Consider the following 24,742-nt stretch of genomic DNA (forward strand, 5'->3'; position numbering starts at 1 on the left):
AAACCTGACAGCAGGGAATGATGGAAAACAGCACTGGGCATGCCAAGGGGCTGCAGGGCTAATGCTTGCCTGCCAGTTCATCTCCCATCTCCAGGAATTATGGCTTTTTATCTGGTCCCACAGGGCTTTATCCACCCCACAGTGCCCACATAAAATTGCTGCTCTCTCCCTTTGGTGGCTTCCCCCCAAAGGAACAGGGTCACACTGAGATTGCTCCCAAGAGGGATTAGGGTTTTGGAGCAGCCTGGCAAAGCCCCACACCAAGTATGGCTCTGCCTTGTAGGAAGTGACTGGGAGCAATGCCCAGTGAGCTGCTGGACAACACTTGACTGAGGCACCTCCTGGCCCCTGGCTGCACCCAGATGTCTTTTTAAAAGGGAAAATTCTAGTTCTTTTGAACTCAAGTGCAAGAAATCTGACCTTCTCAACTTCTGCTTTTCACTTTTGCCTGGTAAGCATCTGTGCTGATGACCCCACATGCTCCCAGTCACCAAGTTTCCCTTTCATGGCCAAAGCTCCTTGCAGCACAGAAAACACAGGAAAGAAAACTTCCCTCCACTTCCCATCCTCGGCCAGTATTTGCTCCAGGGATCTGAGTTGCCATTGACCACCAACAGGAGTTCACTGATGCTTTGGGAATCAGTGGGGTGTGAGACATTTAGGGGATTGAATTGCAAACCCCTTCTCCTCCTCCTCCTCCTCCTTGTTTGTGAGGGCTCCTGCTGTGAAATGGCACTTGGTGCTTTGGGGACAATTTCTAGGATTGTTTGCAGAAAACTGATGGCTGCGATGCTGTTATGATCATCATCATGAATTTCAAGGTGGTGTTTCTCCACCTAGAATATTCTCTCTAGCTTGTCTTGATCCTGTTAAATACAAATCATGCTCCCACATGTCCTTAAACTCCATTCCTGCTTGGAAAAGAATGTGAATTTAACAAGGAAAAGGTTTCCTCCATCAGCTGAGCTACCAGTGAAGGCATTGAACAGGACCTTGGGAGACTGTGTGGAAACCCATGTTCTTCTACTCTGGTGTGGACCATTAAAGGCCACAGTACTCTGGGAGCATTTCCCATCACTTCCCACATGTCAGAACCCAGGAAAATCCTCTGGCTGCCCTGGATGACTCGAGCCCCTGCCCAGGGGGCTCAGAGACCCTGGCACAGAGCCCAAGACACCGTGCCTTTGATTTAGCCCTTGGAAAAAACAATTACCAACCTTATATGAAGAATTACAAGTCAAGAAAGTCTAAGTAGAATAATAGTTAGTTTGTCACAGGGTGAAAAATAGATATTTGGGGTTTTTAGAATGGGGGCTCAGGGTCCCAAGATGGAGGAATTTGGGTGTACCCTGTCCTTCTTCCTTCTTCTTCCTAGCCTCCATCTTCTGGGTGATGTTGGCACTTTTGGATTGGTTTAGAGTAGAAGCTCACTGTCTGACATAGGTGATAGGGTTTGGGAAGTTATGGTAAATATTGTACACGTAGTTTTTAGTACAAAAAGACAACACCGCCTCTGAGGTGGTCAGAGTGCCTCTGTCTGACCTGCTGAGCGGACCTTAGCAGGCCAGGAGAAAGAATTTTATAGATAAGAAACAATAAACAACCTTGAGAACCAGAACAGAAGAATCCTGACTCCTTCTTCGACTGCTGGGCTGGGAAAAGAGATTTTCTAATCTCTCTCAGGGTCACTGACCAGCAGAGATTCCGAGACCCACAGATGTCCCAACACATTGTGTCGGCCTCTGGTCTCTCAAACACTGCCACAGGAGACATGATCCAAAGTCTTTATAAAAAGAAGCAATATGAAATCATCTGTCTCTCCTTTACCCACAAGGTCTGTTACCAGCTCACAAGAGGAAATGAGACTGGACTGAGAAATTTGGTCTTTACAAACCCTCTCTCTCATGCTACTTTACAGGTGCTTGCAGAAAGGTGGCCTCAGCAGTTGTTCTGGAATTAAACGAAGCTCATCCTCCCAGGTTTATAGGTTCTGGGATCCATCTTTTCCTTCCAACCCCTTTATTTCTAAAGACAAGCATGACTTCCCCTCTTTCTTCACGTGAAAGCATTTTCTTACCCTGCTCAAATTCCTCAAGTCAATTTCTAGCAGCTGTTTTTAAGCATTGCAGAGGAGTCTCTGAGACAGGCAAGGTGAAGGCATCTCCTGCTCCTGGGTACTCTCTGCTTTGTAGATGTCCCCATCAATAACCACCCTGTGCACTGAGCAGCACATTCAGAGCTCCTCCTGGCCATATGATGATGGTCAGAGCACCTAAAAAGGGATTTTCCATTGCCCCAGATCAGGTGTGAGCTGTGTTTGGCCTTTCTCATTTATTCCCAGTAAGCTCAACATAAGGAGCTCATCTCTTTGAAGCTGACCTCGTTTCTACTTCACGCCACCCTGAAGCTGAGGTCAGTGAAAAGCTGGACATTTATCTGGCCTGTAGTGATGCTTCTTTCCTTCACTTTGCAGAACTCTGACCTTGACTTCTTATAATTTATTTTATGTTAGAATGAGTCAAAAGGACAGGAGGTATATGTGTGTTCAGCTATAAGCATTTGCAAATCTGAATTTCAGAACTCTTCCAAAACATCTTTAAAGAAGAAAAATTATGGTTAGTCATAGAACTATTGACTAAGGGAAAGAGCAGATTTTAGGACTTGAAATAAAGGGCGAATTTGTAGGTTGTTTCCCCTTTGGCCTGACTAGTGTAAAAAATCTTTTCAATTATTGAAAGCTGTCCTGAATCACCAATTGCAGTACAGGAAATGGCCTCAAATTGTGCCTGGGGAGGTTTAGATTGTATATTAGCAAAGAATTTATTCACTGAAAGGGCTGTCAAGTGTTGGATAGGCTGCCCAGGGCAGTGGTGGAGTCACCATCCCTGGAAGGATCTGAAAGATGTGTAAATGTGGCATTTGGGGATGAGGTTTAGTGGTGGCCTTGGCAGTGCTGGGTTAGCATTTGGACTTGGGCATCTTAGAAGGCTTTTCCAACCTAAATAATTTTATAATAATGCTGACCTCCTCCTCCTCAATGGGCTGATGGACAGAATGTTAAATCAACCTTTCAGCAATGTCAGTAATTAACATGTTTAGGATTTACAAAAGGAATAAAATAATCACCCAGCAGTAAGGGCAGCCAATGCAGTTAGGTAATGCAGGTAAGGATGTGCTGCCCAGGCATGTGGTGGAGTCTACAACAAAGAATTTTTTGTGAGTTGAAGGGACGGGCAGCTGCCAGGGTCGATGTATTCTGGATTGAACTTTTCTGGAGGTTGGTGGTGAGCTAAGTGCCCTTTCCAGGACAATCTGCTGTGCCATGTGGGACACTCACAAGCTCCCAAGTGCTTCATGTTGGTTATTTCAAGGTAGGGAGGCTGAGGCAGAGGATTTATGAGTTTGCAATGGTCCTTTGGCACATACCTGTGAAAGCTGAGGTCAGAGCTCAGGAAACCCTGGCTCCCACCCTGCAGCTGGCAGGGTGTTGTTCATAACAGCAGAGACAAGCCAAAGGAAGACCAAGCCTGACATTTCTCACAAAGAATTTCGCTTGTGCTTTGCCAGTGAAACTCTTGCTGGCTGGAGTGGCTCACAGCAAAGACAAAGAGGTTTTCTGCTTCAAGGCAAGGATCCCATACAGCTGCTTCATGGGGCTCATGTTGAGAGGAATAGTGGATTTGTCTTTACAAACAAGCTGTGGGTCTGCTGGTAGGTAAAACTAGCTCTGGAAGATAAAAGAAACCATTGGAAGAATTCCACTGACTGATGAATGAAGAAAGATATTTGCTTTTGCAAACAAACTTTAGGTTTGCTAATAAATGATATTAGACATTCAGAGATGAAAGAAACAGTGGGGAAGAAAAACCCCTAAATTCCGTAAGAATTAAAAATTAAAAGGGAGGGTTATACATTGTAGAGAAATTTTTGGGAAATCTTTGGTATCAGGTGTATTGGGAAGTCTGTACATCTCAAGTACCAATGGAGAAAGAGAGAAGAGAAATGTCGCCGGGAAATTGGGATAAAAAGGAAGCTGCATCCCCCAAAAATTTGAGAGATCCCAGGGGAATGCCCCATGGCCTCTCCCTTTTTTCCAATAAAGTAAAAGGACTCCTCTGTCTCTGTTTTGGACATAAACCTCTGGTGTTTGCGGATTAATTTTCCTACCAGTGTCAATCCCCAACCAAAACCAGGGCGCGGCGGTCTCAGCAGCCGCCGCGAACGGGGAAGAGTTGCGCCACTTCCTGCGCGCGATCGCCGAGCACGGTCTAGCACAGGCAGCCCCCTTCCTGTGCCAGGGTTGTTGACACTCTTCTGCTTCTCCTCAAAATAAAATGGCCTAAAAGCACCGCTGGTTCCAGGAAAGCCTCTTCCCCAGCCTCTTCCCCATCTGCAGAACATGACGTGGCGGCCTGGCTCTGCTCCTTCTCCTTGCGACATCTTTGCAGTGCTCTGGGTAGGATGGAGTGAAATGTATGTACTAAAAATAGTTGGGGCTTTTTGAAAGTAAAACTTGATCGCCTTGTGTTTTATTGCTGGTGTCAGTTCCTGAAAGCCTGTCAGCTTTGGGGTTGGGAAGACAGGACTTTCATGATGAGGTTTCTTCAAAGAACAGAGTCAGGCAACAAAATGTCTGCAAGTTTTTATACCTTGTGTGTTTTGCCCTTGAACATCACCGGGCAGAAAGTAGACAAAGAAATTCTCCATACTGGCATATTATTTTTCCTCAAAGCTTATCGGTAAAATCATCTAATTTTATTACAATTAATTGCAAAATTGAAATTGAAATACATTAATTGCAGTGTTTGTAGCACACTGAAATTCGTCTTCTACAGCAAAGTCAGTCTCTGACAGAGAGACCAATAAAAGTTGTAAGGTTTTACCTGCCTTTACTAAATGTTATTTCCTTATCTTTGGGACAGGTTGTTTCTGCAGGTTACTTTGGATGACTGAGGATAAAAAACATGCAACCTTTTAAAGATGAGCTGCCTGAATAGATGCTAAATGAAAATAATTTGGAGAATAAAGGAGTAGTTTGAGAGTAAATAATACCTTTATGTCTGTTCCTCTGTTTTCTGAACATTTGAGTGATTTCCAAGAGTAAAAACTGAAGTTCAATACACAATATAACACACAGAGAAAGAATCTCAAATTAGCAGAAGACTTCATGGTAAAAGCACTAACAGATAATGCCCAAGTAGCTGCAGGGCACCTGTGATCTTTAGGAGAGCAGAGCTCTGTAATGGAATAATCTGGCTGAGAAGTTGCCCTAGGTTACGATAAAGAGGGGTGTTCCCTTTTTAATCCTGCAGAAAAACATTGCTTTGAAAGGTTGATATTAAATAATTGCATGGACTTTAAGGGCAAGTTTGTGCCACTAACCTCATCGTGCCTTCCAAATAATGCATCCACAGGGAATGGATGGAGGGCTGGAACACCTCTGCTCTGGAGACAGTCTGAGAGAGTTGGGAGTGTTCAGTCTGGAGAAGAGAAGGCTCCAGGAGAGCTGGAAAGGGATGTTGGACAAGGGCCTGGAGGCACAAGACGAAGGGGAATGGCTTCCCACTGCTGGAGGGCAGGCTTAAGTGGGATATTGGGAAGAAATTTTTCCCTGTGAGGGTGGGCAGGCCCTGGCACGGGTTACCCAGAGAAGCTGTGGCTGCCCCTGGATCCCTGGAAGTGTCCAAGGCCAGGTTAGATGGGGCTTAGAGAAATCTCATCTTCTCAAAGATGTCCCTGCCCATGGAAGGGGATTGGAATGAGATGATCTTGAAGTTCCCTTTCAATTCAAACCCTTATGTGATTCTATGATCATAATACTCAGGGACAAGTGTGACAGTGGTAGGAGAAGAACGGATGATGTTCTCAGCATTGTGTTTCCTGTAGTACAGCCTCCCAAGATACCCTGTTGGGGCTGACAATAGCAGCTCTGTATTTATAACAGAAACAGTTGTTATAAAAACCATGAAAGTATCAACCATTGCATTTTGTGCTGATTTCTGTGATTTTGATCTGCAGCCGACTGAAAAACAAGAACCAGCACATAGAAACTGAGAGCTAAACCTGGTATTTTCAATCTTCTTATTGCTCCAGCTTTGCCCATGTTGACCTGCATTTTGGTATTATTTTGAATAACTCTGCACTCTTTTTTTTTTTTTTTTTTCCCACAAAACCAATGGTTGCATAAAGATTTGCCTTTTGACATTTGAGGCTGGACTTGACTAACACCGACTCCTTCTCCCCACCATTCTCAGAAGTGAAACCTCTGCACCAACCTCTGTAACCAGAAAGGGTTTTTTTTAGGATCATAGAATCATTTAGGCTGGAAAAGACCTCTAAGATAATTGAGATCCTTTCAGCAGATCTATCACCAGTGCTGGATCAGACTGCTCAAGATTGGCTCCATCCTGAGCTTCATGTTGTATCCAAGGTTTCCCACAGGACAATTGGATCAAATCCATGTCTTTGTATTCAGTACCTCTACCTTGAGGTTGATGAGTTTCTGGTTTAGGGTTCCCCATACCCAAATTATTATGGTAATATTTGCTCTTGCATTGTCCAGGCACAACAGCCTGTAGCAGAACTGGTGAATTCTGACATTTTCTACCAAGGTAACCAAGAGGTCCAGTGAGGGCAACCAGGTGTGGTCTAACCCCAGAGGTTAAACCGGCACAAACACCTCAAAAGCTCTGCAAAGGTTCATTGTTATGGGATCTGCCTCTTATCAGCCAGTCTGGATTTCAATTCATCTCCTGTAAACCAGTTTTGCTGGGCCAGTTTCCTTACTTGTGACAGCAATGCTTTTGCTTTTGTTTCTCAAGAATGAAACAGCCTCTCCTTAGACCCACAGGGTACTGCTGCCCTGCACTTCCCTAACCTCATCAGCTGCCTCCCCTGCCCCAGAAAATATCCCTCACTGAGAGCTGAGACCTGGCACTCAGCCCCTGGTGGGAAGGTGTTCTGGGGAAGTGCCTTCATTGTCCAAGAGATGGCTGAGGTGAGGTCTGAGATGGCTACATGCAGGTTTTTGCTTTTCCCTGATAGGTTCCTGTCTGGTTTGGTTTGAGGAAAATCTTGGCTCATCACTGAAGCATTTGCCTGTTCTTATGGCTGATTTTGTCATCCTGTTCCAAGCTACCCCTGCAAACCCATCCACCCTACTCCGTGTTCCCATTCCTCTCTCTCCTACTTGGAAAATGAGATGCTGCCCATGTACAACACTTCCAGAACCACATCGATGCAGAATCCCACAAAACAAAGGAAATTCTGAGTTTGCTTACCACATTTTGTGGCTTATCACATCTTGTTGACCTAGTGCTGGAAATACCCATTTAAAATTTCCACAGATGCTTGTTATGGAAAGAAGTATATTTTTACCATAATCTTGTTCTCTGGATCATTCTGAGTGAAAAGAAGTATAAAATAGGGCATCCATAGCATGCAGACTTAAGGTTTTCTCACACAGCCCATTGGCAATGGTCATGTCCCATGAAATGGTATCTGCAGCAGAATACCAAGTCACAAAGGAAGCATCACAGGTCCCCCCAGAGGTCACCTGTTTGAGATGGAAGAGGAGTGATGCAGACTAAGGCTGGATCACAAGGGGAGCCCAGAGAAGGCCTAAGGTGACTCTTGACTTGCTTCATTGCATCCATGAGCTGGTTCTTAGTCCAGCAGGAGGTCTGACTCAGAGCAAGTCACCTGTACAAAAAACTTTTGACTTCACTTCTCAAGAACCCAAATTTGCATCTAGTTCATGGCCAGTTTAGCATGAGCTCATTTTCAGACCAGGTGATCTTGTATCTGCTCTTTTGGGCTTGAGTAAGGCTTAAAACACACAGCTAACCCTGCCAGGAAGTAAGAAAAATAATCTCAGTTCCTTACCCTCTGTTGTCTTCCACAATCACGTGAAACCATCTTGGTCTGAGAACACAGACTGAATTCCATGAAGTGCATCCTTCCCTCCTGTTCCTTGCTCTGCTGATTATTTGTTTGTTATGCTCTCAAGAAAACATCCTCCCACACAGGTTACAAAACTCCCCTGAAATTCCTGCTGGATTGACACATCAAGAAAATGAATGAGGGGAGGCTGCTTGCTCTGAAGGTCTGTCCCAAAGGAAAGGGGTTTGGAAATGGATGGCTTTTGTATTTTTTTGTTATGCTTTGGCTAAGTAGCATGATATAGACATCATGGATTTAGAGATGGCAACATAAATCAGGACTCATCTCATGTAATGTTGGAGGTGTAAGTCAGAGCTTGGCCCTCTGTGAATCCTCATGGTCATCAGAGAGGAAGAAACACTTTTAGAGTGCAATTCCCTTAATCTTCTAGTAAGCTGTGCCCTGGAAACATGGATATTCCTCTTGTATTGACTCTACAGGGAGTGCTGAGAACCAGCCCTTAAACAGGGTGAATCCCGCTTAGCCAAAACCAGAGCTCCTGGGACTACAAGTCATTTAGATGGGGTGAGCAAGGAGCAAGTTCCTACAGCTGTTTGCTTGTGTTAGTCTGTCCTCAAGGATCAGTTTCTTGTGAACTCATTATAATGAAGACATGTTCTTGATTAGGCCAGGATTTGAGTCTGCCAACTCCTACAACACAGCATTATCACATCTTTTCTGGCTGGAGGCAGTGAGCTCTGAGTGGCACCTTCAGAGGTGAGGGTTGATCAGCATTGCCCACTGCACACAGCTGGCCCTCCCTTCCCTGCCACGTCCACGGGCTCCAGGGGATGCCAAGCCCAGCAGAGCTGACCAAAGGCCCTGAGAACAAGGGCTGCTCTTGCTCATGAGCAACAAGGCTTCTCCTCTGAGGCCTGGTCTGACATATTTCCTCTTGCAATCAACAGCCTCATTTCCACGTGGAGTCAGCCAGCAGTCAAACTGGAAGCCATGCTGACGTAACTGCTAATTACCCTCGGCATAACTAACGTGCAGCAGCAAAGCTTGTATTTATTGGAGTGTGGGGATGGCTGGCAGAGGAACAAAATTGGTGCAGACACTGTTGAACAAGATCAGTCTCTCCTAAAGGAAAGAGATGAGTGGCTGGGGTCTCATCTAGTTGCTGTCTTTCCCTCAGAAGAGTCTGAACCAGGATTCTGGAAGTGGGACCTCTTCCTAGCTCTCTGAGGTATGTCATGTGTTTTTTACGACTTTGGGCTATAGAAAGACTTAAAAGTACAACTCTCAGGACCAGAGGATTTGGCCTGTGTTGTCATAATTTTCCCGGCAATATCTGAGTGTGGCAGGCCAGGGTGGGGTGGGATGAGGAGAAGATGGGAGATATATCTACCACAGGATCAAAGAAATGCTGTTTGGCAACATCAGCCACAGGACTCTAATTCAGCTGTTTTCATCTGGCTGAGCCTTGAGTCACCTCTGCAATCCATCATTTGTCATTTCCCAACAAGCTGTTCCAGTGCTGTAGTAGGTGCCTAGAGGCAATTTTTATCCTGCTGTGCAACCTCCCAAGCCAGTCTGTGGGTGCTGCCCTTTGTTGCGTGCTTGGCTCTGCCACAAAGAGCTCAGGTTTGGTGTTCTTGACCTTTTGAGTAGCTGTAGGCGGCTGTTGGGCTGCCCTTCAGCCTCCCTTTGGCCAGGCTAAACTCAAGGTCATAATCCCTTTTGCAAGGTGTGAATCCCTTTTTGAAGGTGTGTGCTCCCTGCCTCAGACCACCTTGGTAGCATATCTGAGAGCAACTTCAAAGCAGCCAAAACTCAACAGCATTTAGGAGTCCATATACATGGTGAAATCCTAATATACAAACATTTTCCAGGGGAAAAAAAATCAAAGGAGGCTTTATAAGCAGGTTGTATTAATAAGTAAAGGTGTTTCATCCTCCTAAGAATGTATCTGTATGAAACCACAGCACGGGTTAATTTGTATACAGACCAAAATGTGATTGAAATTGAAGTGCAGTTATGACTGCTGCTATAGCTTATGAGAAAGCATGTTGTTATCACTGCATGGTGGAAATAAAATTCCACAAATTCAGAATTCAGGCTCCAAAGTTGCATTAATATGCTGGGACTTCCATTCTACCTGAGGAACAACTGCAGAATGTGAGAGACCAGAAGGGAAGGATAATCCAGGTTCTTGTTAATAGATCCCTTGGAGTGGGTTAGAATGAAAAAACACTGAATGACCAGTGTTTTTCAGAATATATATATACACAGAAGGGTTTATTTTAGAACAATTTGGTTGCAATGGAAAGTAGGTATGTAGTAATTTTGGTTGGTATTATTTTTATTAATATCCATACTATATATCCATATAATATATATATCTGTATATATATATCTCCATATAAATATATATATATATATGGAGATTTTATATATATATATATGTGTGTGTGTGTGTGTGTGTGTGTGTATATATATATATCCATTAAAATATCACTTAAGAAAACATATAAAGGAAAAAAAGAAAGGATAAGAGTAGAAAGACCTCACCTCTCATGGATCCAGGGACAAGATTTTATTGTTGCTATTTTGATGTCTGTTGGTTGAAGGGATGGTCACAATCTTGATCCATCAGGTGTGAGGGGAAAAGCCCCCAAACAAAAAGTCCAGTGAGTTCAAATATGCCCAGGCTGGGTGGGAATGCCCAGGTACCTCACCTGGGGGGGAGCTCTCAGTCCTTTGTTGGAAGGCCTCAGGAATGAGTCTGAGGACACTTCAGGGGGTCTTTGATGGTTTATGACCTCTTCTCAGCTGCCTCTCACATCAGGGAAGTTGATGCATGGCTCATCAGAAGGGATGAGAACCCTCAGGTGCGAATGTGACCTCCCCCAAGGGCAAGGGGTGGGATTACTACAGCTGAGCCAGTTGTGTAAGGGAGGACAATTGCCATGATAAAAACACCATCCTACCTCCACAGGGTCTGCTTCTTATCATTCTTCTCCCCTATTTAGCTCAAAACCTGGCTTGTAGCCTCCCACGGTGGCTGCTCACTACCTCTGTCTTATGCAGTTCAGAGGTTTTGCCACGTGAGGATCTGAAAGTGAAAACAATATACTGATTTTTGGTCTCCAAAGCCAAAGGAAACTGAAAGAGTGTAACCCCAGGGAGGCTGACAGCTCTCAGCTGTGAGTGTTAGTAGCAGGGTGGTGCTTCATTGTTGGCAAGGAGGTGACCTTTCTGTCACCTCAGTGTTACCTGCTCTGCATGCACAGGGACCATGGCACTTGGTCTGATGGAGTTAATGTAACCAAAGATATCCAAATCCCACACCAACTTTTTCAGCTGAACTGTATAATATTAAAAAAGTTGTTGATCCTTGTGAGGAAAAAAATAGATTGAATAATTTATCTCCAAAATTCAAGAATTGCCATGAGCCAGCATTTGGAGTGTTTCATATGAAGGCTTGAGGAAAACTGATTAAAATGGATAATGTACATCTGCTGTCTTTTGGGGGGGGGGGGGGGAGTATTTAGTAACATAGTCAAACTTTTATATCCTTACTTTTCCTTGCACTTTTCTCCATAAAATTGATACTTTTCATATGGCTCTGGACAAGGGGTCTATTTTTTACATAGAAAATGTTCCTTGAGGGGGAGTTGCACAGCAGAGGTGCTTTAGGGTCACTTCTGGACACAGGGGAAGAACAGAAGAAGCAGATGTTGCCTTTTCTGTGAACCTCTAATCTTTGGTCTGATTGGGTCAGTGTTTTACTCATCACTTGAAGCTCACTCTCATTTGTACACCTGGCAAAGGTGACCATGTGAATGCCCCATCCCTGGAAGTGTTCAAGGCCAGGGTGGATTGGACTTTGAGCAACCTGGTCTAGTGGAAGGTGTCAAAACAGGGGGTTTGGAAATGGATGATCCCTAAGGTCCTTCCCAGTCCAAATCATTTCATGATTCTTTCTGTGATTCTATGAACACACCTAGGACATAAGGTGAGACCTGCATGTATCACCATCCTGGCTGATGTAAAGAGTGCTGGCCTTGAGGTACCTACACTCCCTCTCTGTCCTCACTCACAGATCCTGCCTGTGGCCATGGGATCTTTGCTGCCCTTGAAGAAGAACAGTCCAGAAGAGCACAAATCTCCTCAATCCACCTGTCCAAGTGAAATTCCTGTTTCTTGCATTTTGTTTCCTCATGTACATTTGGCTTCTGTGATTTACTTTGCCCTGAACACCTGCAGCCCTCCATGTACTTAGTATCTCTTCAGCTATTCACTTTCTTTTTCCACAGGGACTGAAAACTCAGAAGAAGGCTTTGATGACATCTCTTTTTTTTTACAGTAGAATCACAGCATCATTTAAGTTGGAAAAGATGTCCAAGATCATCAAGTCACAACTTGGATCAATCACCGCCTTGTCACGCAGACCATGGCACTGAGGGCCACATCCAGTCATTAAAGTAGAAACAGGGCTGCCCTCTGGTTCAAAACCCCCTCTTTCCACCACTGCAGTCATAAGAGCTGTTTCCATTTCCCTGCATTTGCTCACCTACTTGCCAACTTGCCCTGTTTTACCATGAGGTTGGACTGCTGCATTTAGCATCTGATAGAAAGAAAACTGAGGGAGAAATCTGGAGAACATCCACTGGGAGAGGCCAGACTTCCAAACAATTTCACTAAAAAGTGCTGTAAATCCTGTTAGGTCTTTTTTTGCCATGATATGGAAAACTTACCAAAAGTACTTCATGTAGAACTCTCTGATCTCACAACTGTAAGAAGACTGGAGGATCCAAGAGAATTTTTTACAAGTAGAAGAAATGGAGGTTTTTCTTATGGAACAGACCACAGGGGAATTGGATCAATGGGCAGCAGAGCTCAGTGAACATCTCTCATCCAGAAAGTACACAGCTAAGGGCAACATGTAGGCAGTGCCTCCACTAACTCGACACGCAGAGAAGATCCAGTAAATAGGCACTGGAGCAGAGATTTTTATTTAAAAACAGTGAAATGCAAAACCATGAGCTCATAGACCTCAAGAGTTGTTTGAGAGATACTTCATAACCATATCTGATTATAACAACCAACACGTTATTACTGCATTCCTGGAGTTCTGGAAGTGGAGGAAAATGAATCCAGTTTAGTTGTCAATGAATGAGCAGTGGGAATAGTCAGCTTCTCTGCCAGCTATGTCCCACCTGCACAGTGCATTATCAGCTCTCCAAGCTGAGTGTCCCTCTGCATTTGCCTTCCAGGGGAGCAAGAGCCCTTCACTGAAATCCTGCCACCATGCTGGGGCTGCTGCTGCTGCTGCAGGTGTTGGCCAGCTGCCTCTGGCTGGGACACAGCGAGGTGGTGACCTCCTTTACAACTTGTCCTCAGTTCTTCTATGCACGGATTCCCCCAAATAATGCCCTGAATCCACACAACCCAGCCTGGATCTGTCAGCACTTCAGGAACTCGTATCACTATGCCACCCTGTACGACAGAGACAGGAGAATTCCAGTGTACTCTGCTTACATCTACCAGCCTGGATCTGGAAGCAGATCTCCAAAGTGGTATGCTGAGCCTCAGGTGAGCGGCTGTCTTACAGCACAACATCCTCCAGGCACTCAGAGATGAGCTGCAGCACTCAACCCAACTTTTCTATTTCTTCCCACTTCCCTTACCCACATGCAAATGGACCCACTGGACAAGATTCTTGTAATTGAACTTCAAACATGTTCATCACATGATTCCTCTGATGCATCTGAGACATCAGCAGGAGCATGAGATGAATCACAGCCCAAAGGTGCCCAGCTCTCTGCCTTCACCTGACAGGAACAGCAAATCACATTACTTGGCAAGACATGACAAAGTCAAATGCTTCCCCTCCCTGTGCCCTGCTCTGCTGGCTGACCAAGTGATGGGGAAAAGGCATCCAGGAGAGGCAAAACTTGAGGGACCAACAGTCCTGCTGGGCTCTGATCCCCACTTTGCCCTGAGCTGTTCTGCATCCCTGGCAGAGCTTATCTGCTCCCAGTGAAGAGTCAAACAGGCTTTGTGATTGGCGTGAGAGAAGTGAGGAGAAACTCAGAAGGGGTGAGATGGCCCAGGGACAAAGCCTCAGGGAAAAAGGCACCGGAGATGAGAGGGTCAGGTTAACTGTGCAGGGATTTCTGGAGGGACATTTCAGGCAGTGCAAAGGGAGGAGCATCAGTGTTGGTCCAGTCACAAGGGTGGGATCTCCATCCATGGGCAGTGACCCCTGAGCACCTTTGGCTCAGGCTTGGTCCAGAAGGATCCAGCAGACAGACAGAACTTCACAAGCTCTAGAGGAGACAAATGTCCTTCAAGACAAACCTCAATAAGACAGGCCAGATCAATTAAGGAAAAGAAGAACAACACATTCAGGACCTTTCTATGAGCAGAGTAGGAGGAGAGATTTTAGTGAAAATGTGCAAGATCTTAATGTCCAGTTCCAGAGGAAGGCTAAATATGCTTCATTAAAAATGAACAACAAGGTATTGAAGATATGAAAAAAATAACCATTTGCACTTGTTACTCACATGAACATGAGGAACTAATTAGGTCTTGCACCATTGCAGTCTCCACATTAGGGAGGGAAAAAAACTTCTGTCTTTTTGTAGAATCATAGAGTGGTATGTGTTGAAAGGAACCTTAAATATCATCTCAATCCAAACCCCCTGCATGGGACAGGCCATGTGCCACCAGACCAGCATGCCCCAAACCCATCACTGGCCTTTTCCTCCTACACGCTGGACACAGGATACCTGAAAAACCTTTAATTTTAGTAACTTTCTCCAAAGGAATTTTTGGAGTATTTAGTTTCCCCAGGACTCTTTTGGGAGTAAAGGCTCCTCTCAGAAGCTGATGTTTTTTTATTTCATACCAATGATGCTGCAGAAAATTCTCCCTGGCCCAGATCAGTTCTGAGACACATTCCCAGCACTGCTGTAACAGATTACGTTCAAATTGAGATCTTTTTGCTTACTGAGCAAAACTGTTCATCCTTGAATGAACTGCAGCCCTCCCAGGGAAACCTCAGCTCCAGGACTGATTTCCTGACACATCTCCCTGTGTATGGGGTTACAGGAGACAACCTCTGGTGTTCCAGGACGGGGTGCACCTGTAGCAACCCCACATAAAATCACAGAATCGCAGAATTGCAAAATCACAGGATCACAGTGTGGCGTGAGGGGATCCAGGGAGAGCCCAGGGCAGATTTGGGCTGTGGAGACAGGAGGAAAGGGAAGCAGATTTGGCAGGGAAGGTCTCTCGCCAAAATCAACTTCAATCCTAGGAGGGAAAAAGCTCCTTGTCTCATGCATCCATCCATGCTCCCAGCACAGGCTGCAGGCTGGATCACAAAGGTCACAAGTGCAACTGAGAGCAGTCAGATTCTGAGCTACTTTCTCTTTAAAGCTCTTGCCTTCATGCAGGAGGGACATGTGTATGATTTTTCTCAGAGTCATACATTTTCCTACACTGAGATGACAAAACATGGAATTTTGAGCATCAGAGCCTTCTGCTCCATGGAAATCTGTTTCATTACATGCATCCTCAGTGCTGACACCTTTTCCTCTTCTTACCCTCTCAAGCTGATCAACTCAGCTTATTCCATGGATATGGATACAGAGATGTCCATCCGTAATCGATACAAGATCACTCCACAGCAAATTGGCCAGAGTCAGGCTATCAACCAAGACTACAAAAACCTCCAGGGTTTGGACCGTGGTCACTTGAGCCCCAGTGGCCACCAAAGTGGCAACAAAAACAAGACAGCTACCTTCACCCTCACCAACATAGTGCCCCAGAACAGCATACTCAACAAGGGCCAGTGGAAAGACTACGAGAACCAAACGATGGCTCGGAATACCCAGGGCTGTACAAGGACCTACGTGATCACGGGTGCTGTGCCTGGGAGCACCTACATCTCCAATAACAGGGTTAATGTGCCCAGCCACATCTGGTCAGCTGCCTGCTGCCAGACCAACACCACCATGAAGACTTGGGCAGCCATTGCTGGAAACAACATGAACCGGGTGCAGAACCTCACACGAGCACAACTGGAGGCCAACTTGACCCAGCTCTACGGGAGGGGACAGGTTTCTCTGTTCCACAGTGCCTGTCCCCCCTAACAAACCTCATATCCTGGGTGGAAAAGGCTCATGAGCTTTTCCCACATGCCATTAGAATCACAGAATGCTTTGTGTGTTATGGGATTTCAAAGATCATCTTCTTCCATCCCTTTCCCTGTGCAGTGACACCTTCCACTACACCAGGTTGCTCCAAGCCCCATCCAACACTTCCAGGGATGGGACAGCCACAGCTTCTCTGCTCACTCTGTGACAGGGCCTCCCCACCCCCTCAGTACAGAATTTCTCCCGAACATCTCATGTAACCCTGCCCTTTGTCAGTGTGAAACCATTCTCTCTTGTCCTGTCACTCCATGCCCTTATCCAAAATCCCTCTCAGATCTCTTGGTGAACTTCTAGGTAGTGGAAGGGGATTGAACTTCTCTCCACAGCCTTTTCTTGTCAAGGCTGAGCACACTCAGCTGTCTCAGCCTGTCTCCAGAACAGAGATGTTCCAGACCATGAAACATTTTCGTGGCCTCCACTGGACTCCACTCCAGTAAATTTTTAGTCCTTCTCTTGTTGTGGGCGACAGACCTGGACACACCACTCCAGGTGCAAGGACAAGATTCTGGACAACCTGCTCTAGATAAGCCTCCTTGACTAAGGATATGGACTAGAAGATTTGGAGTGGTCCCTCCCACACTCAACAATTCAATGATAATGTGATCCTGAGGCATGCTTTTCTTTGCTTTCTTTTGAAACTGTACCTTGAGAGCAGCACCTGTGGTATCAGGCAGGCAGGATGAGGCATTAGATATAAAGGAAGCTTTGAGCAGCCAAAGATAAATTTCTGTGATGCACTGTTTGGATACCTTAATTCTCTGCCCTGCTTCTGAAGCTTTTCCGCAAAAGTACAGGGAACTGATTTGGTGGAATATGTTCAATATATTCAATGTATTCAATGTATTCTGCTGTCAGCAGCTTATATACAACTATGAACAGAGACGAGACACAAGAATCAGTGTTGTGAGCTGTTTATTGCAAACATCAGTCTCAGTACATTGTTATGACAATGGAGACAAAAGATGTGAACAGCTCGCTGATTCAAATAGAATGCAGGGAAAAGTAATGTTACAGCATAGCATAAAGCCATCTCAGTCCAAGTTTCAGCGAATCACGCATAGAGCAAAAACATATTGACAATAATTCTATTTAATCATATGAAACACACGTAACTGTAGTTAACACAACAGAGACCTATTCTCTAACACAATGGCTCGTTTATGAGAGACAAAGCACAGAGACTCATTCATATTAACCTTCTAAAGAAATACACTAAATAAACTTGTTGCAACCTAAAAGGGCAAATCACATAGGCCTATTGTTCTATTTCTCATGTCTGCACTACAGCTTAGAAAACTTTTCTGCTACATTAGCAATGTTCACAAATCTGCTGTCTGAAGCCTGTCTTTTTTACCACTTTCTCAAAACCCTCTAATTTTATCGATCCCAACAGTATTCAATGTCATAATCAAAAGGTCATCACAGGACAGATAATTTACTTCTTGAGTAGTTCATAATAAAATTTATTTTCTGCAGTGCTGGTTGGTTGGGTCATCTCATGTATAAACCACAAGTTCCTTCTTGCTGAAATTTCTACTACCAGTAATGTCACAGTTCCCAGGACATCAGTGCTATTTTAGGCTGAAAGACATCCCAGTACATTCAGGGGCATCTTCTGACTTGCTCACCCACCTCTGCACACTGTCTGGTGCTTGAGACCACACTCATCCTCATTCCTGCTCATCCCATGTCCACTGCTTCAGCTTTCCAGGCTCTGGAACTATGAATGATTGACCAACTCCATGAATTCCACCTCCATCACCTCCTTGGGCTGTCCTGGGGACCTTTACCCCTGGCAGTACCCAGAAATGCCCTGTCCTCCACAGCAAGCTTGTGAAATACTTGGGAAGCAAAAAAGAAGAAGGAATCAGTTTCACAGAATTACTGAATGACAGAATTCAAGGTTGAAATAGACCTCAAAGGTCATCCTGTCACACCATCTCTCAGCAATACCACTGTAAACCTTAAACCACTAATCCATATCACCCAGTGCCAAATCCAAATGCCACTGAAACACCTCCAGGGATGGTAACTCCAGCACCTCTCTGGGCAACCTTTTCCATTGTTTGGAAACACGACAGTTGAAAGTGTTTTTTCTAACATCTAATATGAATTTCCCCTGTCTCATCTTAAAGCCTTTTCCTCTGGTCCTCTCACTGCTGGCATGGTAGAAGAGACCAATTTCAACCTCATTACAACCTCCTTTCAGGCAATTGTAGAATGCCCTGAGCCTACTCTTTTAGAGACTAAAATGTAATCCTAACATCTAATCTAGCTCTGCCTTCTGTCAGTTTAGAGCTGCTCCCTGTTGTCCTGTCACTCCAAACCTTTCTCAAAAGCTCCTCTCCACGTGAACCACTCTCAGGTACTGAAGGAGCTCTAAGGTCTCCCAGAGCCTTCCCAGCAGAAGGCTTTGCATGAATAAGGGCTCTTACAAAGCCTTTGCAATCAGGCAAGGGAAAATGTGCAGCCTGACCCTACTAACCATGTTCTGAGAGGCTGCAGAAGAGCAGACTCTGAACATCTGGGTGTACTCAGAGACAGGCCAGTCAGTCTCATGCCACAAGAGATGTTCTGCCAGGAACAGAAACACATGTAGGTCCCCATTCACGGGGAATGAGGAAATGAACAGATAAGTCACCAGACCCAGTTATTTTCCCCTGACACATGATGCTGCAAGAACCTGGGAGAAATCCTGAGGAAATTGCAAATAGCAACTGTCACCCCACTTCAGGGTGGTCATGAACAAATATCCTTGAATAATAACAGAAAACCTTTCTTTTCAGTGAAATTCCCTGTTTATGACAACGGCCAGATTTATGACCAGGTATATATTGCACTGGGACTCCTGAGGGATCAGCCAAGTGTTTCTCCAGGGAGAAGAAGAAAGGAACTCTTCAGCTGCCTGTTCTGAGACTCTGCTTCAAGGTAAGCTCTTGCTCCTTTCTCACCATTTACTCCAAAATTTCAGGACTTTCCTGAGCTTTGGAATAAATACATATAGGCAAAGCCTAGGTCAGAGTTGCTGAGTTCCAACATCTGCTCTCCAAGGAGCAAGGAGAGTTTATGTATGCACTGAATTTTGCAGTTCTTTAGCACTTTCTGTAAAGGAGGACAGAAGGAATGATCTGGGAAAGAATTTCAAGCCAAATCACCTGGAAAATTAACATCAAACTGTTAATAAGAAGGAGGGGTGAGTTTATTGAGCACTAAAACTCCACCCAGGACCTTGCAAGAGGCCTCTGGACAAACACAGGTGGCTGAACTCCTGGACAAACACCCTCTAAACACTGTGGGAAACCTAACAGCTCTGCCTACTTGGAGATCATATAGAAACAGCCAGTCTGAGACTGCAGCAGAGGCATTTGAGACTCCTCTGCCACTTTGGGGCTGCAAGCAGAATCCTGTGCCACTCCTTCCCACGGTAGGCTGGTTTCTATATATCTGATATTAAGTTAGACATTAAGTCAGCTAAATACATTTGAAGCTTGTGGAGGGGGTCATACAAAAGGACTTTTCAGGAACTTGTCTACTTGATTTGGGGCAGCTGTGGGCATGTTCTGCAGAGTACTGTAAAAAGTCACCACTTGTTCTTCCTGTTCTTAGTTTCCAGCTTACTGGTCACAGGGTTGCTAAAGAGTTCTTAGTTTCCAGCTTACTGATGCAGGATTGCTAAAGAGAAAAAGGAACCAGATGTCTTGCATCAGAGCCAAGAGTATATGTAATAATACCCCAATGTCAGCTGAGAGGCAGGAGCCCGGGTGGATGATTTGGGGTTCAGTGTTGGGTCTGACTGGAAGAGCTGAGTGTCTGTGTGAACCTGGATGGGGCCAGAGAGCTGTAGGCAGTGCAGCATTGCTGTTCTTTGCCTGCCCAATGGCCCATGAGATTAAAGCCCAGCCCAGCATGGCAGGGGGCTGAGCAGAGTCCCTGCCCAGCTGCAGGTGTGTGCTGTGGGAAGGTGCTGAGAGCAGGAGGGACTGAGAATGGCCTGAAACTGAGTCAGGGAAGATTTAAGCTGGATATCAGGAAGAAGTTTTTCACTCAGAAAGTGGTTGAGTCCTGAAACAGGCTCCCCTGGGAAGTGGTCACATCACCACACCTGCCTGAGTACAAAATGTGTTTGTACAATGCTCTCAGGAACATGGTTGGATTTCTGGGGCTGTCCTGGGCAGGGCCAGAAGTTGGACCCAATGATCCTGATGGGTCCATTCCAACTCAGCATGTTCTGTGATTCTATGAGACCATATTTGGAAATAGGGGCTTCCCAGCCTTGTTTTGTCAAAGGGGTTTTTTCTCCAGTGCCAATGCAAAGCTGAGCTCTGAGCAAAGCTGAAATAGGCTGGAAAAGGTGACCTTGTCCCAGTGCCATATCTCAGTTCCATGATAACTTTGCCTTGAGAGCTGTTTAGGCATTGGGTAGGTTTGGGACACCCCTCAGACAGACTATGCCCCCACCATTGCCTCCTCTGGGCACTTAAAGCCTATTTTAGATTTCATCCTCTCATGTGAAAAAGGGAAATGTGCACAACCCTTCAGTGTGTGTTCAGCCTGTTACTGCCACATGAAAGCCAAAACCCTTCTCGGCCTGTTGGTGTCCTGTGGTAGGGACCCTTCACTGAACAGTTCTCTGGGTTGGAGCGTTTGACTGACTTGTTCAGGGTCACACACCAACCAGAGAAAGCCCTCCTGGGTCTGCACACCTTTATCCACCGCCAGAAACTGCCACTCCCCCTGAAGGACTCACTGTAACTGTTTACAGAATAACACTATTAATAAAACTGTGACAGGTTGAGGTTTGAGGCTTGCCAGTGAAAGTATCTGACTGCAAAGAGATATTCAAAGTGAGATATTAATTCAGAACAATATACTCCTCAGCAAAAGCTGGCTTGAGGTAATCATTCAGCATGCTTAAAGAAGGATTCTTACCCAATAGGCATCTCTAAGGTAGAGAAGGCAGGTTCAGCCCATCAACTGACTCCAGAAGTTACAATGGAGTCTTCCATCACTTCTCTCCATTTTTAATTCACTTTTATACTATTTCTTTACATTTATATGATGTTTGCATGTAGTCATACATCTTTTTCAGTGAGAGGCTCTCATGCCTCGGGGGTGGATATCTCAGTAAGTACCTGCAGTAACCTTGGGATGGGCATGTGCGTCAGTCCAAGGAGAGGAATTTTGCTATGGTTGCTGATTCAGCAGCAGGACATCTTCATTTGTCTCTTATGGTTTTCAGTTGTCACGCAGATTATCAGCTAGAAAACGCCACCAAGGTGTCTCCTCTGCAAGGGTTTTGACAGAGCCTGGGCCATGGTGTCTCCACTCCACTCCACCTGCTGTTTAGGCCCACCTTAGATTTAGTCCTCCTTGTGTGTGCGAGGCCAGGTATGCTGACTGTGTTTCATACAGGGAGGAGCAAATGTATTTTCTCCTGTAACACTATCCTTTTATCTCCAGTCATCTCCCTGCACAACCCTGCATTGATGATTTTTCTATACCTAGGAGGACAGAAGTTATCCCCTCCTTGGTCTCTCATATCTCATATCCCCCCTTTCTGCATTTTCCTTCCAGGGGAGTGAGAGCCCTTCACTGAAATCCTGCCACCATGCTGGGGCTGCTGCTGCTGCAGGTGTTGGCCAGCTGCCTCTGGCTGGGACACAGCGAGGTGGTGAAGTCCTTTGAAACTTCATGTCCTCAGTTTTTTTTCCGGGAGATCCCCCCGAATGAAGCCCTGGAGCCACAGAAACCAGCCTGGATCTGCCAGCGCTACAAGAACCAGTACTACTTTGCCACCCTGTATGACAGGAAGATGCGTATTCCTGTCTACTCTGCTTACATCTACCAACCTGGACCAGGCAAAAGACCTAAAACTTGGCTGGTTGAGCCTCAGGTGAGTCTCTCTCGTACAGCACATCACCCTCCAGTCATTAAAAGCAGTATTACAATAACCATTTCTATTTTGTACCAACCCACTAAACACATGCAAATGGACCCACTGGACAGGATTCTCCTCATTTTACTTCAAACATGTTCATCACATGATTCCTCTCATGCATCTGAGACATCAGCAGGAGCATGAGATGAATCACATCCCAAAGGTGCCCAGCTCTCTGCCTTCACCTGACAGGAACAGCAAATCACATTACTTGGCAAGACATGACAAAGTCAAATGCTTCCCCTCCCTGTGCCCTGCTCTGCTGGGTGACCAAGGGATGGGGAAAAGGCATCCAGGAGAGGCAAAACTTGAGGGACCAACAGTCCTGCTGGGCTCTGATCCCCACTTTGCCCTGAGCTGTTCTGCATCCCTGGCAGAGCTTCTCTGCTCCCAGTGAAGAGTCAAACAGGCTTTGTGATTGGTGTGAGAGAAGTGAGGAGAAACTGAGAAGGGGTGAGATGGCCTAGGGACAAAGCCTCGGGGAAAAGGCACTGAAGATGAGAGGGTCAGGTTAACTGGGGAGGGATTTCTGGAGGGACATTTCAGGCAGTGCAAAGGGAGGAGCGTCAGTGTTGGTCAAGTCACAAGGGTGGGATCTCCATCCATGGGCAGTGACCCCTGAGCACCTTTGGCCCAGGCTTGGTCTAGGAGGATCCAGCAGACAGCCAGAACTCCAAAACCAACAGATATCTCCCAGATATCTTTCAGTCAAACTTCAGGACTTTAGGAAACCAGGCCAATCAAATAATGGGCACAAAAAGAAGAAATTAATGTCATTGCTAAGGACAGAGGGGCAGGATTGATTTAGGTGAAAATGAACCACAGAAGAAACTCATATGTAGTGTTCCAAAGGACAGCTAAATATAATTCACTAAATGTGAAAATAATTTCTGAAACAAAAAAAATATTTGCAGTTTGATTGCACTTTGAGTTCCTCATAGGAACTCAAGCAACTAATCTGGTATTGTACCACATCAGGAGCAGACAAAAAACAGGATCTTGACACTCAGACACTTCTGCTCTAGGGAAATCTGTTCAATTATGCTCATCCCCAGTACTAACACCTTTTTCTTTTTATTTTCTGTGAAGCTGATTGGCCCAACTTATCCCAAAAGTATGGAAAAAGAGTGGACACTCTTAAATCAATACAATGTCACCTTAGAGAAACTCAGCCAGAGCCAGGCTATCCTTCATGACTACAAGAACCTGACGGGTTTGAACCGGGGCCATTTGAACCCCAATGGCCACCACGATGACTACAGCAGCAGGGTGGCCACCTTCACCCTCACCAACATAGTGCCCCAGGATGAGAAACTCAACGGCGGTGCCTGGAACAACTACGAGCAGCAAACGATGATCAGGAGGACCCAGGACTGCAAAACCACCTATGTCATCGTGGGTGCTGTGCCTGGGAACAACTACATTGCCAAGGGGAGGGTTAATAAACCCAGCCACCTCTGGTCAGCTGCCTGCTGCGTGGTGGACAACAACTACATAAAGGCTTGGGCGGTCATCGCTGAGAACGACAGGAACCAGGTTCAGCTCCTCACACTGGGAGAGCTGGAGGACACGTTAACTGAGCTCTATGGGAGGGGACAGGTTTCCCTGTTTGACAGTGACTGTCCCCGAGAATAAGCCTCACATCCTGACTGGAACAGGCCATGGAGCTTTTGCCACATGTCATAGAACCACAGAAAGGTTTCGGTTTCAAGGAATTTCAAAGACCGTCCCTGTAGTCTCAGCTCCTGAGCCATGAGCAGGGACACCTTCCACTATTCTTGGTGGCTCCAAGCCCTGTCCCGAGCTAGTAAGTTTCTTTGTTATGAAATTGTGGTGTTATAAGTTCAAATTTGTTTGTTCCAGTTGTACCCCATACATATTGGTTTGTTCCTGAGCAATGTCCACCCATTTCCCTGTCCATCTACCTAAAGACCAACCCCTTATTTCAGAATCTTCCCTGCCATTCAGGGAGACCCTGCCCTCATCCTTTGTCCTTCACAGAAACCCTATCTTTGTTTCCAGAAACTTCTATGTCCATCCTGGATCCCTGGAATACCTATTGCTCTGCTTGGCTTGCTCCTCTCCCCTGTTGTGTCCCACTGGATGTCATGATGTGTATCCCGCCTTGTGCCCCCCCAGCTGTCTCACCATTGGTCCAAGTTTGTATCCTCCCCATGTTCCCTCCCCCATGCTTAAGATGTTGTTACCCTGTTTGAACTGTCACTTGTTCCTGGTTCCTGTCAGATTAAAGCTTTTTGAGAACCTATACAAGTGATCCCTCTCTTTTCCTTCACTCTGGACTCCCTGACTCAGGATTCTAGCAGCAGCTGCACAGAGCAGCTTTGCTGCCTCTGAGGGTGAGGCAGCCCTGCTTTACTGCCTCCCAGAGCAACCCAAGGGGCAGACAGGGAGCAGCCACTCTTGGCTTGGGCTAGCCATGGTAATTTCCAAGCGGTCAGCCCGTGGCACTGTCCAGCCTGGCTTTGAATGCTTCCAGGGATGGAGCAGCCCATGGCACTGTCCAGCCTGGCTTTGAACACTTCCAGGGATGGAGCAGCCCATGGCACTGTCCAGCCTGGCTTTAACGCTTCCAGGGATGGAGCAGCCCCTGGCACTGTCCAGCCTGGCTTTGAATGCTTCCAGGGATGGAGCAGCCCATGGCACTGTCCAGCCTGGCTTTGAACACTTCCAG

General features: G+C 45.8%; 2 protein-coding genes across 3 annotated transcripts; both read left to right on the plus strand.

Annotated features, from left to right (window-relative positions):
* The first annotated feature begins 387 nt into the window (after positions 1–387).
* On the plus strand, positions 388–24,310 carry LOC131082795 (endonuclease domain-containing 1 protein-like). Of its 2 annotated transcripts, XM_058022925.1 has the most exons (4): positions 388–451; positions 18,899–19,040; positions 21,687–22,005; positions 23,140–24,310. In XM_058022925.1, the coding sequence occupies exons 3-4, from the start codon at positions 21,721–21,723 to the stop codon at positions 23,683–23,685; spliced, it is 831 nt and encodes a 276-aa protein (XP_057878908.1). In that variant the 5' UTR covers positions 388–451; positions 18,899–19,040; positions 21,687–21,720; the 3' UTR covers positions 23,686–24,310. The 2 variants fall into 2 exon arrangements, with proteins under 2 accessions (XP_057878908.1, XP_057878906.1); XM_058022923.1 differs by lacking the exon at positions 388–451 and having other exon boundaries at positions 18,818–19,040.
* LOC131082381 (endonuclease domain-containing 1 protein-like) lies at positions 13,198–16,049 on the plus strand. Its single transcript, XM_058022249.1, has 2 exons — positions 13,198–13,482; positions 15,510–16,049. The coding sequence occupies exons 1-2, from the start codon at positions 13,198–13,200 to the stop codon at positions 16,047–16,049; spliced, it is 825 nt and encodes a 274-aa protein (XP_057878232.1).
* Positions 24,311–24,742: the final 432 nt, after the last annotated feature.

This window comes from Melospiza georgiana, chromosome 4 (assembly GCF_028018845.1).
Source record: "Melospiza georgiana isolate bMelGeo1 chromosome 4, bMelGeo1.pri, whole genome shotgun sequence".
Taxonomy (NCBI): Eukaryota; Metazoa; Chordata; class Aves; order Passeriformes; family Passerellidae; genus Melospiza; species Melospiza georgiana.